At 46.7% G+C, this 17819-nt stretch overlaps 1 protein-coding gene across 1 annotated transcript in view; it reads left to right on the top strand.

Moving 5' to 3' along the window:
* The window catches only part of MEOX1 (mesenchyme homeobox 1), a 4588-nt gene extending 580 nt beyond the window's left edge, over nucleotides 1-4008 (top strand). The window contains exons 2-3 of the mRNA XM_042886965.1: nucleotides 2695-2867; nucleotides 3710-4008. Of these exons, the coding sequence (XP_042742899.1) occupies nucleotides 2695-2867; nucleotides 3710-3832 (296 nt within the window). The 3' untranslated portion in view covers nucleotides 3833-4008. The remainder of the gene's footprint in view (nucleotides 1-2694; nucleotides 2868-3709) is intronic.
* The last annotated feature ends 13811 nt before the right edge of the window (nucleotides 4009-17819 follow it).

Below are 17819 nucleotides of genomic sequence, written 5' to 3'. Positions count from 1 at the left end.
GATGGATGGATGGATGGATGGATGGATGGATGGATGGATGGATGGATGGATGGGGAAAATATTTTGTAATTCTTGACTGAGGAAAGCTATACAGTATCTCAATGGAAATGAAGTTGCTTGTCCTTTGATGACCTTTGGCGTTTGGGTTTTGTTCCTTATTAGCTGAACCCGTCCCTTTAGGCAGAAGCAGGGTGCCAACTCAGTGCCATGCTGTGCTCAGAGCCCTAGGATGGTAGTTCCACTCCACTGCTGCTGTCCAAGGGTGACAGAATGGGGATCAAAGGGCTGAGATCCCACCAGCTGCCCATGTTAGCTGGGAATGCCACCCTGAGGTTTGGAACTGCCCACCAGCACAATGCCCAGCAAGGTGGAAAACAATCACAGTTTTCATTGTGCCATCCTTGCCAACAAACCACCTTCTTCCTGCAGCACAGCGTTCAAGAATTTCAGACAGATGACATCTGGTTTGTTACTATTTCAATTCTCCAGATATGTGAAAAATGCATAACAGTGCATTCTCCTAGAGAAGCTGTTAAGATTCAGATGCATACATGCATATATTTGCTACAGTATTCATTTGCAAACCGCAGTATGTTGAGAAGCAGGGGGTATTTTCCAGCATCCCCACTTTACGGTTTGAAAGCCAAGACATGGAAATGTTTCTCAGATGTAGAAAAGATCAAAATGCTCTTAAATCCTTAAAACTTTCTTTAAAGCACTGATAGGTTCAGAGCAGCTACAGAAAGGCTTTGCTTTGGGATAGCAATGGGGGTATCTGCTGTAAGACCTCACGTGTGAGCACACACATCCCTTTCTCTTCCTCTACCAGCATCCATTATTTAGATGCCATTTTCAGCCCTGGTGTCCCAGGCACAGCAGTGAGCTGGAGATGTCAGTTGATTCTGGGGGAGCCTCGGGGGCCACAGCCATCAGTATTCACCCCTCTATTCGATGCTGCACAGTTTAGCAAACCATTTATAAAAAGCTCTTTGTAATTACAGCATTAAAGAGGCTGGAAGGTGTTGTAATGACTTTGGGTTTAATACATCTTTCATTTACTACCAAGTGAAGACCTAGCAACACCGCTCAAGCAGTAAGGAAACTCCAACCCACAACCCTAAATCAAATCAGCCTTTAGAACCATAAGATAAGCACTGAAAGTTTTGGGATGCCCACTGGGTGGAGGTTGAGCCTCAAGAAACACCTCTCTCCGATTTTACATTGAATGTTGTTGAGAATGGCCAACTTGAGATGGGCAGTTTGGATACCCCAACTTCATCCATACATATAGCTGAAGATAAGGCATGAGCTGAAGGATAAGGCAGCAAGAAATAGAATAGAAATATGTAATTATATATAATAAAATAGTGATTCAGACAATTTTGCTCAGTCATGACATTGGATGCATGGGTGCTCCATGCTTGCAAGTCCCATTAACAGCCACAATGGCATAAACAGCAGCACATAAAGGCAGGTAGCAACTGAAAACCTGAGCAAGAAAAGCACAGGGAAGTCCCTCAGCAATTTAAAGTGATCTGGGGGCAGAGCTCCATCTGTCACCACCCCGAGTGCTCCACTCCATGAGGTGCCCACTGAAGTTACTTCTGGTTATTACTTTGTCGTCGGCTGCCAAACGAATCAGCTCCCCATGAAGTCACTTCACTTGGCCAACGTTCCCCAGAGCTTTCAGGATTTTACGCCCCGTGTGACAGCAAAATCCATCTTACTACTTGATTTGCAATAAATCTGCCCTCAAACTCTTCGTTACTGGGAGAAAGCAACAGTATGCAGATACTTCAGATTTTTATTACACCTTCTGCTGAGGGAAAAGCTGCACTGACAGTGGTTTGCAGAATAGCAAACACCAGGTGCCTCCACCAGGCCTGTGGATCACTGCAGTGACCAAACATCCTGCGTTACTATTGGTGACCCCCATGCTTGAGCTTAAGCTGCTCTGAGGGATAGCAGCCCCCCTCTGCAATGCCCAAATCCTGCACTGTGTGGTCCTTGCATCTTCCCTAAGGCAGTTTGCCAGCTAACTGTAAGCCTGTGCGCCACACATCCCCTAACAACACCAAGTGGGGCACTGCCTGCTCTGTTCCCAGAGCCTATTTCAGATGATTCACATTGTTTGGAGATGAAGAGGAGTGACACCCTCAGTGCCATTTGCCCAATGGTTTCTGCTCAGCTTAGAAGCAGCTGAACGCCTTCAGAACTGAGTGCTGAGTCAGGGAATGCCACTTCCCCAGCATTGCTCATTTTCCCATGTTCTCCCCCCTCCCAATGTACCCAGGCTAAATGCTAGCCTAGCGTGCTCACTCAGCAGCCTTCCTTTCCCCCTGCACCATGCACTCATACTGCATCACAAACTGTGCTCACAGCAAAATGCTCCCTTTGCCTTCAGTTTGCAGCCAAAATCAGGGGAGCAGCAATGTGCATGCATGGAGTGAAAGGCACAGGGAAGGAAACTATCAAGAGTGCTGAGTGGATGCAGTGAGAGCTTCCTTCCTCCTGCTGCTCACTTCGGCCCTTCCTCCTGCAGTTCAAGTGATGCACCCCATCCCAACTTCACCCCTCGAAGCAAAGGCTGACAGTGCTGAGCCCAAGGGGACACAACACGCTTTGACATCTCTGTAGGGCACACACTCACACAGGTCAGTGTAACTGCAAATTGCACGCCTGCTTGCCTCTTAGAAAGCCAGCCCTGCAGCAGCAAGGCAGAAGGCAGCAGCAGGTCACGGAAGGAGAGGACAGCATTCACCAAGGAGCAGCTGAGGGAGCTGGAGGCAGAATTTGCCCATCACAATTACCTGACAAGGCTCAGGAGATACGAGATCGCCGTGAACTTGGACCTCACTGAGAGACAGGTACTCAAACCCCATCCCCTGTTGTTTCTCCCTAACACTGTAATACTCCAGGCTGTGCTTCTGCAATGGCACAGAGGTCTGTCACTCTGCAGGATATTGTTCTGAGGGCACGGCAGTGTTGGGTTGGTTGGAATCGATGATCTTAGTGGTCTTTTCCAACCTCTCGATTCTCTGATTTCAACATGAAACCTCCACATTCTTTTAAAAGACATTTGCAAAAAATCTCTGTAAGCAGTTAATATCTGGAATTCTGCTTCTCTAAACAAACAAAAAAAAGCCATCTGGGACACCTCCTGAGCCATTTGTACAAAGCTTATAGATAGAATCTGGATGCTACCAGCCTCCAGTTATCATGAGGTTATTGGAATGACACATTTGATACACGTGCTATTCCTGGGCCAGGCAGCTTTGTGTGGTGATGAGGGAAGAAAAAAACACTTTTATGGAGTTTTCTGGGGGCAAAAATTTGTCCTCTCACTGTGACCTCATTCAGAGTTTCCTTATCAAAGTTCAGTGGGTAGAGTAGGAATTGCTCAGTTAAGTGAAGCCAATTAAACATCCTGACGGATCAGACTGGATGGAGTGGTTGTCAGATGGCATTTGGGTGCACTGTGCCTGTTGGATTGCCATGTATACCTGATGGATTCCAGGCAAAGCACTGTGCTACCCTTGCTGGTCTCTGAAAATCTGCCTGGAGCACCTTCACTGGATAGGGAGCACTTAAACCTGGGAGCTTTCCTTCTGTTTTTTTTTTCCTCTAGAATTCCACAAAATACATCTATTGACACACAGGTATCAGCCTGCTGGAGGCAATAACTCGTTATGTCCTTTTCATCCTCCAGGTCAAAGTGTGGTTCCAGAACAGAAGGATGAAGTGGAAACGCGTTAAGGGTGGGCAACCGGTGTCCCCCCCCGAGCCTGATGCAGAGGATGCTGATTCCACCACATCCCCCAGCTCTGAGTAGTGCCATAAAGAGATGCTTGGAGAGGGTGTGACACTGCAGAAGGACACTGCAGCCCCGTTTGGTGGCCCTGTGGGGCACAGACTGAGAGGTGTGCAGTGCCAGAGCTGGCGGAGGAAAATGGAAAGCACAAAATAAGGCAATGGAGAGCAGGACTTTGAGCTTTGTGTGAATGGAACTCTCTTACTGCCATAGGGCTACCTTCACAAAAAGGAGCCCAAAAAGAAAAAGATAAAAACCACTGTATGTACACCAGGAATAATATTGTTCAGGCTCCCAAATGCTCAGAAAATGTGAATTATCAGCTAGAAAGAGGCCAGAGGGTGATTATACAGCTCTGTTCACCTCCAGCCTTTCCCTGGTCGCTTTTGCTCATCCTTCACTTGGACTTGGGCTCTGAGAATCACTGAGGTTGGAATAGACCTCTCAGATCCCCAAGTCCAACCCCAACCCATCCCTCCGTGCCCACTGACCATGTCCCCAAGTGCCACATCCCCACATGGGGAGGAGCACCTCCAGGGATGGGAGCACCTCACCCCCTGGGCAGCTGTGCCAATAGCCAACCTCTCTTCCTGAGAACAATTTTCTCCTCACATCCACACTCAAAGCAGCCCTTACCAAACAGCCCATGCCTCATCTTTATCCTTCCATTCTGGTTTGCTTCCATATGTCATCATCTCCATCTCTGGAAGGGTCTGACTGAATCCCAGGACACTTTAAAGCCAATTTCAAAGCTTAAGAAGTGCATAAAAGCAGTTTTCTAGCATAGGATGACCACAGCAGCCAGACCTGAACACTCCTTCCCTTGCACACTGGTCCTCTTTCAACCCAAACCTGTAATATAGCTAATGATTATGTTTTAGGAAAGCATAGTGCCTGTTCCCTTATCTTGTGTCCTTTTGTTTAATGTATTCTAATGCAACTTTACCATATTTCAAACAGAACTCTACACTGGCATCACGTAGAATGGCTATTAAACACAAGTTTCAGTATTCTCAGATACTTGAAAGGTAACCATTATTTGCAGCTATGGCATGTTTGGAACATCTTCGTTCCACCTCACTGCAATGCATTCTTGTTAGGTTTTAACCTGGTCTGCAGATATGCTGGATGTAAAACTGCGTATCTGCATGATGAAAACAAATTATCAAAGAGCTGTTTTAGTGGATGACTCCAATATTATCCCAACACCTGATCCATTCTGTGGGCACACAGGGCTGGAATTGAGTTCCTCTTTTCCTTATGAGCTCTTAATCCAATTTCATGCAACACTCATTGGGATCTGGAAGTTTGTGAGCTGCTTATTTGGGGATGAAAACTTGGAGGCTCTTGGTGACCAACAAACCAGCAGCAGCTCCTGGTCCAGAAAGAGTCATTACTCAATAATAATAAATCTTCCCTTTCGTGGTAGCTGCTAACAGAAGTGTATAGCAACCTAATTCTCACAGGAGTGACTCAGTGGGGTCTCTCTGGGTACTGACCCATAACTACAACCCAGATCTTGTGCTGTGTTGGGCAGCTCTCACCCCGAACCATCTGCTCATCTGCAACCCAGCTGCTTTGCAATGGGGCATCAAAGCCTCTGACCACCAAATCCTTTCAGGTCAAAATAGTGTCAGACATTACAGTTTTCCCAAGGAAATGATGCAGTGCACCATTCAACCAGGTGTGTCAGGGAAGCTTTACAAGAGTCACTGTTGTCATTAAGTAGATTTGCAGCTAGTAGTAATTAGCAGTCAGCAGAGCCGATCCTGGCTGTGCCCTGCAATGAGGTGACTGTGCTATCAAATGATGATCTTCATAGCAGCTTTCGTGCTGGCATCAGCTGGTAACCCTCCAAGGGCTCTCAGAACTGAGCAATAAAGGTCATCTTTAAACACTCCAAATGCTTTGGCATTTGAGGCAGACAGAATAAACTCTCGCACGTTATCACCAGAAGCAGCAAAGCAGCAGCCAGGGAGTGACAGCATTGGTTATTTTTGTTTTGAATTGGAAAAAAAAGAAAGAAAAAAAACACACACACACAAAAAACCTATTTCTATTGGTCACTGATGGACTGAAACAATTGCATTTTAAACAACACCCTCCAAGCATTTTGCACACCCACCCAACAGCCCTCCAGCAGGCAGGACCCTACGCAAGCTCCCATCCTTCCCACACATCCCAAACTCACTGCTGTGAGCTGAGCAGCTGCCCAAGAGTTAGAACCTTGGTGGGGAAATTCCTCCTGGTTTATCACATCCCTGTGAAGCCCTGCAGGGCATTGCAGCTAGATGTGAACTTGGTTGCATCCAAAGAGCAGCCCAGCCTCGGTGGAAACTCGACCAAGTGAAATGCTCTCAGAGTGCAAACAGTGGCATCAGCCTTTGGAAATCACTGCAGTACGTGGAGCAGCTCTCCCTGCCCCACACCTCCCACTGCTGCAAATCTGGCTGCCTGGAAGGAGCCCTCCTCTGTGGGATTACAAGCTGGTGAAAGGCTGGAGGAGCGCAGACTTGCTCACAACTGCACTTTTCACCGAGGCCAGTCATAAAAGGCGTCCAATAAAAACACGACACTTCCTTTTCCATAAGGTATTACTTAAGTGGAGATGGCTGTATTTCATCATGGAGGCAGCAAAGTGAAAAATTGGAAGCAACAGCTCCGTTTCCCTTCAAACACTTTTGCAAGGCTATGACATATCCTTGCTAATGTTTTCTTAAACCACCTGCTTGGACTTCTCCCTGACAGCACAAAAGGCAAAAGATGTGGGGAGAAGAGGCGTGCAGCACAGCAGCAAAGGTGTTTGAATTGGCTGTTTGTCATGCAAAAAAGCTGTGATGTCTTCTCCAACTCCTCCAAGGGGCTCCTTGCAGGGGGTTTATATGACTTTATGTATATAGATGTATGGATGTGTAGTTGTAGAGCCATGTGAGCATCGCCCTGCAGCTCTCATAGTTGGCATCTCCTTCTTACCAATCACAACAGCAATTGCGTGGATTCTTTTGGATTTAGAAGCTCTTTCCTCCCACCCCTTGAGGCCAAGTCTTGAGCTCGGCTTCTTGCATTCATTTTATGTTTTTCACTTATCTTACCATTTAAATCCATTACTTTCTGGGTATGGAGGAATCACACCATGGCATTAACCTCTGCTGAGATGCTGCTGCACTGTACGAGCAACAATCTCCATCAATGTAATGTAAAAAACCTAGCTTGCCATTTCTCTTTCTTCACTGGATACACCTTATCATATGACCAGCAAAGCCTAATGTTTTGCTAAGGAGTGCAAAGGTTAACACACACCAGATGGCAGAGAACCACGTTTCTGGGGAGGCTGCAGAAACACTCAGCTGGAAACATCAGCATCAGGCCAGAGAGCTGGGACAGAAGCATCAGAGGTCTGAGCATTTAACACAGAAATATCTGGTCTGAACGCAAGCCCTGCAAGATCAACTACTTCTTATACATCTCTAGAGCTGCCCAGTCTCATGTAGCACAACATTTCCACAGTATAGAGTTGTTAAGGTTGGGAAAAACCACTGACATCATCAAGGCCAACCATCAACTCATTGCCACCACCATGCACTCTGACCCATGTCCCTGAGTGCCACTGAGCATCTGAATGCATTGGGCTGGTGACATCTAAAGCCCTCACTTAGGCTGTGAGCACTGTGCTCACCTTCATGAGAAGAGCAATGGAAACAAAGATCTCACATTCAACAGCAAAGTGTTCTTTGAGGAGAAAATCACCATTATCAGCATGAAAGCAGAGGTCTTTGGAGTGGCCAGAGCTCCTCCCAACCCCCTTTGCCACGCTGCTATTGGCACCCAAAGCACTCTGTCCCCTCTCCCCACTCCTGCACTCCCAACAGCTTCCAGCAGTCCTTCACATCCCTGCCAGCCCCCAAAAAGTGACTCACTGCCTCCCACTTGGGACACAGAGACTTCATGCTGACCCCAAACACACGTGGGATGCCCAGCAGCCGTGCAAGAATGGGATTCTCCTCCAGTTCCCCTCATCAGAGATGATGAGCAGAGCCCTTAAACCTCACCTCACAGCCCCTATGTGACTAAAAAACCAAAGCCTTTGTTTGCACTGTCTGGAAAACTCACAAATCATAATAGTAATCACTTTACAGTCAGAGACATTGAGTGGGTCATAATGTACATGAGCAAAGCTTCCAGATTCTGCATCCAGCCCAATTCCCTATGCAGGGAGCCCAGTACACACAGTGGATCAGGGCAGCTTATGGAGCAGACACACCATTTTTTCTGTCATTCTGTATTCTTCCCCTCCTCTAGCAGTGCTCCTATTGAGTTTCATCAGCCACTATCTTGTATTTTGGGTAATCCCCTTCCCCTGGGGATGGTGCACTGCCCCTTCAAGAAATACTATATGTCTGTGTTAGAGACCGGATTGAACACTGGATCCGTGCAGCACTTGTAAGCAGATAGACAGGAAATCCATTTTCTTTCAGTGATTACAGTAGAAGGGCTTCTGTCTGAGTGGAGCTCGCCTGGCGTGGCTGTAAAACAATCCCAGCACTGAGCTATTACCTTTCAGCCCATATTTGTGAATTACAACAGGGCAGTTTCCATTGCAGCTCTGTTTGGGGCAGGTGTCTGCAGAGCCCTCCTATCCCCATCCTTCCCCTGCACAATGCTGCATTGTTTTAATTTCTGCACAAAGGAAGGGTGTTCATCCACCACCAGACTTCTACCCCGCTGCTCCCTCCCTCTATACTGCAATTTTTATTATTATTATTATTGTTTTAATAACTTTTACACAGGGGTCAGCAGCTGGTTGCCCGGAAGCCCCGTTGGGAACAGATTGCAAAGAGATAATGGGAGTGAATAACAGAGAGAGTGGTGACTTCATACCACGGAGCATTGAGTCATGTTTCAATCTTTCCTTTTTAAAGAAAAAAAAAAAAAAATAGAAGTTTTTCCAGCCTCCTTCTGCAGCTTTTGGGTTATTGTAAGAAACAGAGAACACCTGAATTGGCACCGAGGCTGCCTGGCAGCTTTTAGGGTTTGATTCATTGGAAGACACCAATGCCCCACAGTTGTACTGCCACACACACAGCATTTCCTCCTCGTGGCAGTTTGTCAGCAGCTGAGCATCAGCTGCTATACTATACTATGCTATACTATACTATGTATACTAGTATGCTATACTGAAGCTGTAGATGGAAGAGACATCAGGAAAGCACCATTTCCTCCTTTCAGCTCTCCAAGTTAGCAGAGACTCTAAGTCACAGACCTGCACCCATTTCAGCATTTCCTGACACATTTGTACAAATCCTATGCTCTATCTTGCACCTTCCACCATGAAAAATGACAAAATTTGTAAAATAAGGCCTCTCATTTAACAGAACCAACAAAACAGGCTCGTATCAAGCCACTCCAACAGCCCTAATTTAACTGGATTGAGTTAAAGCTATAAAGTTCTATAAAGTTTCACCTTAAGAAACATGTTTTCAGAAGAGAACGAAAGAGCAAGATGAGAAATTATCTGTCTCACAGGAGAACACTTTAAACACATCTCTCCCCCTGTTTATTTGCAGAAGAGAAGACAGACAACTGGGGTATGTTTTACATTACACGACGTAAGGGGTTGAGGCATTCCTGTCTGCACTGAAGACATGTTTATACTGTTGGGTTCCATTACGAATCTGTTTAATATCCTGTGAATGCTCAGAGTCCTTTGCACACTCCAGGCAGGAAGTCTTTAATGCACACACTGAGAAGACATTTCCAACCGTTCCAAGGCTAGACAAGGAGGCATGGAAAAAGTTATTCTACTGCAAGAAGCAAAATCTTCCTGCTCTTGTGCTTCTGTAAGGTTTGTTGGAAAAAGCTGCCTGGTCCCAGTAGAGTGTTCATTAAGACAGCCATCATGGAAACAAAGAGCAGAAAGCGTCCTGGTGGCACCCATTGTGTTTGGTGTTGTGGGTTTGGTGTTACCACAAGGCTTCATAGAATCATAGAATCACCAAGGTTGGAAAAGACCCCAAAGCTCATCCAGTCCAACTGTTCACCTATTCCCAACAGCTCCCACTAAACCACGTCCCTCAACACAACATCCAGGGTTGAACACCCCCAGGGTTGGTGATTCCACCACCTCCCTGGGCATCCATCCCAGTGCCTGACCACCCTTTCTGAAAAGTAATACTTCCTCATGTCCAGCCTGAATCTCCCCTGCCGTAGCTTGAAACCATTCCCTCTGGTCCTATCACTGATGACACGAGAGAAGAGGCCGACCCCCAGCTCACTACAACCTCCCTTCAGGAAGTTATAGAGAGCAATGAGGCCTCCCCTGAGCCTCCTCTTCTCCAGGGTGAGCTCCAGATCTGCTTGGAACAAGGCTCCAACTTAAATAGATAACTTCAAGAATAGAGCAGTCTGCAGTGCCACCCTCCAAATATGAGATGCTGGAAGAGCACTGGGAATGGAACCAGGACTTCTGGAGACCCAACATGGTAGATCAGCAGCAGCATCCTTCTTAATGTGATGGCAAGCACAAGGAGCAACTCTACTTGTATTTGAGGTCAGCCTAACCCACGGCATCTCACTATTGATGGTACACAACCATTCCTTTCTGTTATTAATTATTATTGTGATAGCTTCCCCACGGCACAAGCAACAAGCAGAGAGAGCAGCAGGGCAGAAAATTGCACCTGAAGCTGAGGATGAAGCTATGGGGCATGGATTGTAAGACACAAACTCATGCTTTGGAGATCAGCATTGTGGCACTGAGAAAAACAGCCACCCTTCCTTCACTGCTTTTTACATATCTGAAGAATATAACTCACCATTTGGAAAACACAAGGGTAATAATGTTGCATTTGGAATCTGTACACAGCTTCAAATGTGAAACTTGGCTGGAATTTTCACTTTCCTTTAGTTTTTTAGGGCTAGCTTGACTAGCATTATTTTTAGGAGAAAAATGACCTCTCTGATTACTGTCTTCTCTGCTGAAATTTCATTCTGTCTGTGCCAGAATCGAGATGAGGTGATGCCAAGAAATAGGATGAGCTCATCGCATTGAACGCTTTGAGTCTTCACAGATAAAAAATGATGTTACACCGTCCAGAAGTAGACAGTGGTACACAACAGGGCTAAATGGCAGGTCGTTCCCAATGGCAATTTCGAGCATCTCTTCCTCTTATCACACAGGCCTTTTAAGGAGAAGGCTTCTGAGGTTTCAAGGCAATTGCTCTTGCTGGTGGGCCATCAAGAAGGGAACCAATTGCCCTTCTGCAGGGATGGAATTTCCGACTGCTTGCCATCACTGCACCATTACTGGGCTTTTATGACAATAATAAACAAGCAAGATAAATGGCATTGATAAAAACAGCAGTGAAAACACCGAGTTATAAGAAAATTCTCTGGAATTTCCTGCTGCACCATTGCTTGGGCACGTGCCACTGGATCATTCCATGCAAGATGGGTCACCTGGCTGCCTCGGATTCTCATTCAATCTGTTCCAAAATACAAATAAAACTTGGAGAAATGCTTTTCATCCATCCTCATTAAAGATATGTGTTATACATTTTAACTCTGTTGCCAGTCAGCCTGTGGCTCTTCTGTAGGAAGCAATGGGAGGAATATGGCCCGTTCCCTCACACAATGGGATCGGGGTCCCCCATGACTTTGCCTGTGGTGTCGGCTGTGGTGTCTCACTGACACGATGACCTCATTTGTTATGACTACCAAGAGCTGAGAGCAATGAAACGCAGGGTCTGCAATTAATTGGGGTCAGGTGGAGATGATTTATGATCCGAGGAATGCGCTCACTCCTGACACTATCATACAAACAACAGTATCAACCGAGCTTCGGAATCAAATTCAAGTTGGGATTTCCAGAAAATGAGAAATAGCACAGAGAGACCTGAAAGAGGAGGCGGAACGGGGGCAGATGAGGCCAGATCTGGGCTGCAGAGCCTTCACCTTCTCTTCCCAGACTGTCAATCAGCCCACGGGTTCTGACTTATCACGATTCCGAGATGCTGCCAGCAGTGGGTCCACGCCAGGAAAATTTCATCTGTCTGGAATCCGACAGGAAAAAAGAGGTTTGGAAGTTTCAGAGGAAGGTGGGATTTGGGCTGGTTGCAGTGCCTCTGTTTGTGCTCCCCAGCTGGCTCCCGTTAGCAACAAGCTCCCAGAGCAGCCCTGTCAAATGTGTTTTCCATCACTCAGGAACCTTGAGCTTGATCCCAAGATTGCTGTGCAGTGCAGCCCTCTCTTTAGGATCCTGCAGTGAGTTCCCCATGCTTCTGCTCCGCATCCTTAATCTACAGCCTTGTTTTCTCTGTGGGCTTGAGAGAAGGAGCACAGAAAAGCTGCCCTGTTTTCAAACCCAAGGCACTCAGACTCCCTTCAGAGGTTAAACACGTATAACGAGATGATGAATTGATTCCACTTTATTCTGATTTCCTTTATATATATATATATATATATATACATATGTTTCCTTTCCAAGTTACACCTCTTTTCCATTCTTCCCTTCCTAACCCTGTGTCCCATTCTTCATTGCATGCAATGCAGTCATTTGAGCCCAATGCAACCACTGACAAATGCAAACTGGGGACCTCCAATACCAAGAGATAACCAGCTTGGAAATCCCAGCTGGGAACTGGAGCCCCACAGCCAACCCTACAAGCGCCTCATCTCAGCAAATGCACCACACTGTCATTACAGCAGCTATCAATGGCAGTGATTTGACATTCTATGTGCAAGACTGCCAGCTACATGCATCTATTGTGCACTCTGCGGGTCTGTGCACTCTATTGAGCATGAAACCATTGGGAACCACAGAGTTGGCCAGAGTTGGAAGGGACCTCAAGGATTATGAATCTCCAACTCCCTGCCACACGCAGGGCCACCAACCTCCCCATTTCACAGCAGTCCAGGCTGCCCAGGGCCCCATCCAACCTGGCCTTGAACACCTCCAGGGATGGACGGGGCATCCACAGCCTCTGGGCAGCTGTTTCAGTACCAATCTGCTGGAGAGGAAGCCGTTGTCTCCTGATAGTGTGCTGCTCTGAGACCTAAGCACTATCACTACACACACCCTGAAGATTTGGGTTTGTTCCCTTTTCATTGCTTTGCTTTCCTTCTTCTTTATTTAATCTCCCTTTTTTTTTTCTTTCTGTTGTTGTTGCTGGCATTCAGATGAAACAACACACGGGCAGTAAAAGCACTAACAGAGATTGAGACCAAACTTCCCTTCTGCTCCTTCCAGAGCACACATCTCATTCCTTTTGGCTGAGAGGTGTCACACAGACAGTCTTGTATTAATCTGAGGCAGTGGTGCTCTGTTAGGAAAAACCTAAAACCTTGTGGGATATGGAGCTGAGGTCTGGTGTTCCTTTAACCACCGTATTCACGGGGATACAGAAGAGCATCTGATTGAACCCAATCGTCCTCAGATGTTGGTTAAGTGCAGAGTGTATTAACCCTTAACTCTCTCTGCCCTAATAGGGTCTTTTCTTACTGTCCCGTAGGGTTATGAACTCAAAACCTGCAGAACTTCTTAGGCAAAATGGATTATCACTTCAGAGGGGTGCAAAAAATTCTGTGTAAGAGCAAGAAATCACTGTAAGGGTCTGCACTGAGGGAGATACAGGGTGTGTTAGACCTTATCTAATCGCACTTGCTGGAGAACAGAAGGGCATCCCATGCAGCCATCCCTCATCCCACACCCAGAGCACCCCAGCACAGGGAAGCTGGGAATGTCACTTCATCCCTATAAACCTTCCTGACCCTCTCTCATCTGTGGGATTGTTACTGGTTGCAGAGTGTGGCAATAAATACATTTGGCAGCGCTCTTGGCTACCTGTAGTTTAACCCCCCAGCCAAGCAGCCCACAATAACATGGGGTATTTATTCAGCTGTGCCTCTCTGTGGATCCTGGGGAGGAAAGAGATGTTCTGATCCCATTAATCACTTCATTCTTTGCTGGAGTAAACAGGAGAAGCCACGGGGGGTTGTCTTTATGTAGGGGATCTGCAGTGCATGGGGTTTGCTGCACCTCCACAGAAAAGCATGAAGGTCTCTCTCTGTAATGAGGGGGAAATGAGTTGGGGTGACTCGTGCCTTACCATCTTAGAGATGGGAAATGGAGCACAGAACAGGAATGAGCAGCAGCCCAGTGCCTTTCTGTCCCTCCCAGCACATCTTTCCTGGTACACCACATGTTGTGCCCCGGGAGAAGGACTGGAAATGTTTCTTAGCACACAGGCATTGGAAAGAGCACAGTTCAGCTCCCTCTGCTCCTCTCTGGGGAGAGAGGGCACGCGTGGGCTGCTGGCACTCCTGGGAACCAGGGAATCACGCATGGATTTTGGAATTCCCTGCTCTAAAACTTCCACCTTCATCTACAAGACACGAAGACTGACTCTGAGATGAGGACATCACAGACACTCGGGTTTCACAGCCCACTCGTGCTTAAACACCACTTTTCAGACCGTCACAGGTCCTGTAAGACAGGAGAGAGCCAGAACAGCTCCGAGTCCTGGCTCTGCTGGCCTGAACATCTGAGATGTGCCCATGCTGGCATGCTCAAGGCCACTGCTGCTCCATGAGAGGTGGCAGCATTTCTCAGGCACCACCAAACCCACACCCATCTTAAGTGAAATCCTCCTAAAGCCAAAAATATTGTTCCCCCCTCCTTTTCGTCTGAGCCTTCAAAAAGAATTTAACACCACTTACTGAATCCAAACAGCTTTGGAAAGGCAAATTTAAAACGAATTTCATATAAAGCACGTTGTATTTGTGTATATTTAGACTTGCAGTGTACCACATGCCAGTTTGGCTGGCAAAGAACAGCGCAAGTCCCACAGGGCTCCATTCAGAAAACATGGAGTGCTGTAAGGGGATGACTCACTTCTTCCCCTCTCTGAGCACTGGAGTCTTGCTGGCAAGTAGGAAGCTTGGCCAAGCACCAGGACTAAACAGTTTATAAAGAAAACAAGGTAAAATCTGATAAAGTGGGAGCCTCTTTCAGAAAGTGGAGCTTTAATATCACTCTTACTGCAGGCAGACAGGAACCTCAGCTCCTGCAGCTCCACGACATCCCAGACCCAATGAAGCTGCTTTAGAAAATGTTTTCTCACATTGCAATTCTATGGATTTTCTTACCGCTTTGGAAAAGGTTTTCCACCGTCTCCTGGTGTGTAAAAGCCTTTATTTTGTATTAAACCCAAGCAGAAAGGAAGGAAAGTCAGAGGTACCAACTAAAGAGGCAACAAAAGGGCTGAGTGTCTGGGTGGGGGTTGGTAGATTTGCTATAGAACTTCCAATAGGTTTTAAATGAATCCATGGAAGCAGATCTGATACTTCTGCTTCCACCTGGATGTGCTGGCTTCCTTACTGCTTATCATGTGCAAGAATCAAGTCTGAGAACTGATCACAGCCCTGGATAATGCATTTCCCCAACTTTGCATCACTGAATTTCTCCTCATTTGTACATAGCAAATGGGGGTGGTGGATGATCTAAACCTTCCTGCAAAGTACTTTGCAGGTTCACTGAGCCAAATTAAGCTGAGCTGGAACTCAGTGCATGCCATAATCTGAATCATCAGGTTTTCAGGAGGTCTGTGTCTTTCAAGATGCGTTTCCCATTTTTGTTGTGATTTAACCATACCCTCACATCTGTTGGATCCCTGGTTACTTTCTGACATAAGAGTGCAGTTCCATGAGAAGGGGCAATAGCAAGGTAGAGATTTTGCTTTCTGTCTTCCAGCCTTAACAAACAATCACTGCTGTCCACAGCCAGTCAAAGGAGAGAAGATTTTGGGACCAGAAGAAGACTTCAATGGGAAATCAAATATATACACATCTTTTTTTCGTGGGTCATGTTAAATTTAGGTGCAAAGGACCGTCTACTTTGTTATACTCTTTTAGCTCCACCACATTCATCCTCCTTACCCCCCCAGGCTGAGGATGCTGTGCTGATTGCTGGGCTGCCAACCAACGTCAGCACACAGGAACTGGCTGAGAGTTCCAGGTGTGCTGCAGATCACTGGGGAAAACGAGCTCAGAGCCCTGCAAGGAGAACCGAGCGCTGGGTCGGTGCTCACCAGCATCACTGCCCACACCGGTGGCCACTCTGCGGCATCTCACTGCAATCCGAATGGCTCACCCCACCGCCCGGTGCTTCCTCTGCATCCCTTCCATCATCCAACAGGCACTGCCCCACCGACGTGAGAGCATCTGGGAGCCGAGCTGTCTGTGTTGCCCTCTACTGGGCTGCAGCAGGACGGATGGCTCCTCTGCCACCGCAGGATCTGGAGGGTTAAAAGTCTGCTGCAAGTTTTGTGGCTTCTTTCCAAAAGGTTTCAGTTAACACCAAAGGTCTCCTGATAGCTCAGTCGCTTTAATAGATTTTTCCCATTGACTTCTCACTTTATAGACTATCATTTCCTTTTCTGCAGGGGAGCTATTTTCTGGGTCACTGATCCAACCAGCTTAAAAGGGATTTCATTGATTAGGTTTTATTGGTGGTTACTTCAGCTGTAATGGGGCGAGTTGCTGGTACCTGCTAACAGCTGTGTGTCTGCCGTGCTACCCCAGCTCTGTGCAGCCACCAGTGAAGTCTGTGCTCCTCTCCTGCCTTAATTGAGTGCTTGCTAATGACCAGCACCTCCTTTACCTCCTTACTAGCTCCGTTGCTTTTGTCCTTACCCATTTCAGCTGCTGACAGTCTCCCACTTGCCACACATGGCTCTGTGCTCCAGCAGCTCCTGTCATCCCCCAGCAAACAAAACCAGCATCACCAGCTGCTAAAGCATCTTCTGTGCTTGCCTCATTTTGGGGGATTCAGTTCTGAAGCATTTCTGCTTTCTGCACTGCTGTAAGAGGAGGGGCTGGTTTGCAGCACCTGGCCTTGGGAGCTGGAAAAGAGGACAAGGAAATCCTCTATTTCATTTTCCACAGGATACAAGGAGAAGGAATGGAGGGACACAGGCTGCTTGCTGCTCACTTTCCCCTTTCTCTACAGTCCTCCTCCATAGATCCTGAGCACAAGTTTCTCTATTTGCTGTCACAACTGCTCTGGTACATTATGGGGAGATGACAATCAATTAGCTGCCCACTCTATCACAATAAAGAAGCCACCCAACCTTATATAACTCTTTTTAATTGTTTTCTTACATTATAACATTTTGCTAAACTTATTCTGCCATAAGTTATATCATTTAATTTCTCAAAGTGCTAATAATTTAATTGCTTCCTTCCTGCAGACAAAGTGCCTGAGCTGTCTTCTCTCACTCTGAACATTATAAAAAGTAGCTGGCATGAATACTTAACAGGGACATTTTGTTCAGAAGACATGATAGGAAAGTGCTGTCTCCAGCTTCTGAGCTGTGTGTAAAACCACCCCAAGACTGAAAGAAACCTGCCCAGATGCTTCCATGTGCACTGAGATGCTATAGAAGCCACCTAAATAAGTGAGGCATAGCGATGCTCCTAAGCAAAGCTCTACGACCAGTGGAATCCTCCTGCTGAAGTGCTCCCATATAACACCATGAAATTGAGACCAGACGTTCAGATGAGCAAATAACTCTGCAGGTTGCAGGAAAACCAAACAAAGTCATCCTTGCGACTGAAACGTTTGTGCTGGAGAAAGAAAACTTCCCAGCAAGGAAGCATGCTGTGCACTTTGAACCTTGGTCAGTCACCTGTGTCTGCCAATCACCTCCACTCTTTTTCTAGGAATGCAGACCCGTTATGCCAGCTTTGCTTTTGGACTTCCTTCAGCACAGCCTTTATTTCATGCTCTGTCTCAGACTGAGTTATGATGGGGACGCTGCCAAGCATCCCTCTTGGAAATCAGGTGACATTATTCCTTGGATTCCTTCTAGCTCGTTTTTATGGTCCAGTTTGCAAAACAAAAGGACTCAGACTTCCATGACCAGAAGAGCAAAAACAAAAGGCTGCAGGAACAGCAGCAATCCAGAGCTGGGAGCTTCAAGAAGCTGATTTAGAATGACACAAAAACACTCAA

Source organism: Lagopus leucura, unplaced genomic scaffold (genome assembly GCF_019238085.1).
Source record: "Lagopus leucura isolate 7727_CA_CO unplaced genomic scaffold, USGS_WTPT01 Super-Scaffold_100066, whole genome shotgun sequence".
Taxonomy (NCBI): Eukaryota; Metazoa; Chordata; class Aves; order Galliformes; family Phasianidae; genus Lagopus; species Lagopus leucura.
The sequence above is the reverse complement of the archived record's forward strand: the minus strand, read 5'-3'. Positions and strand labels throughout refer to the sequence as shown.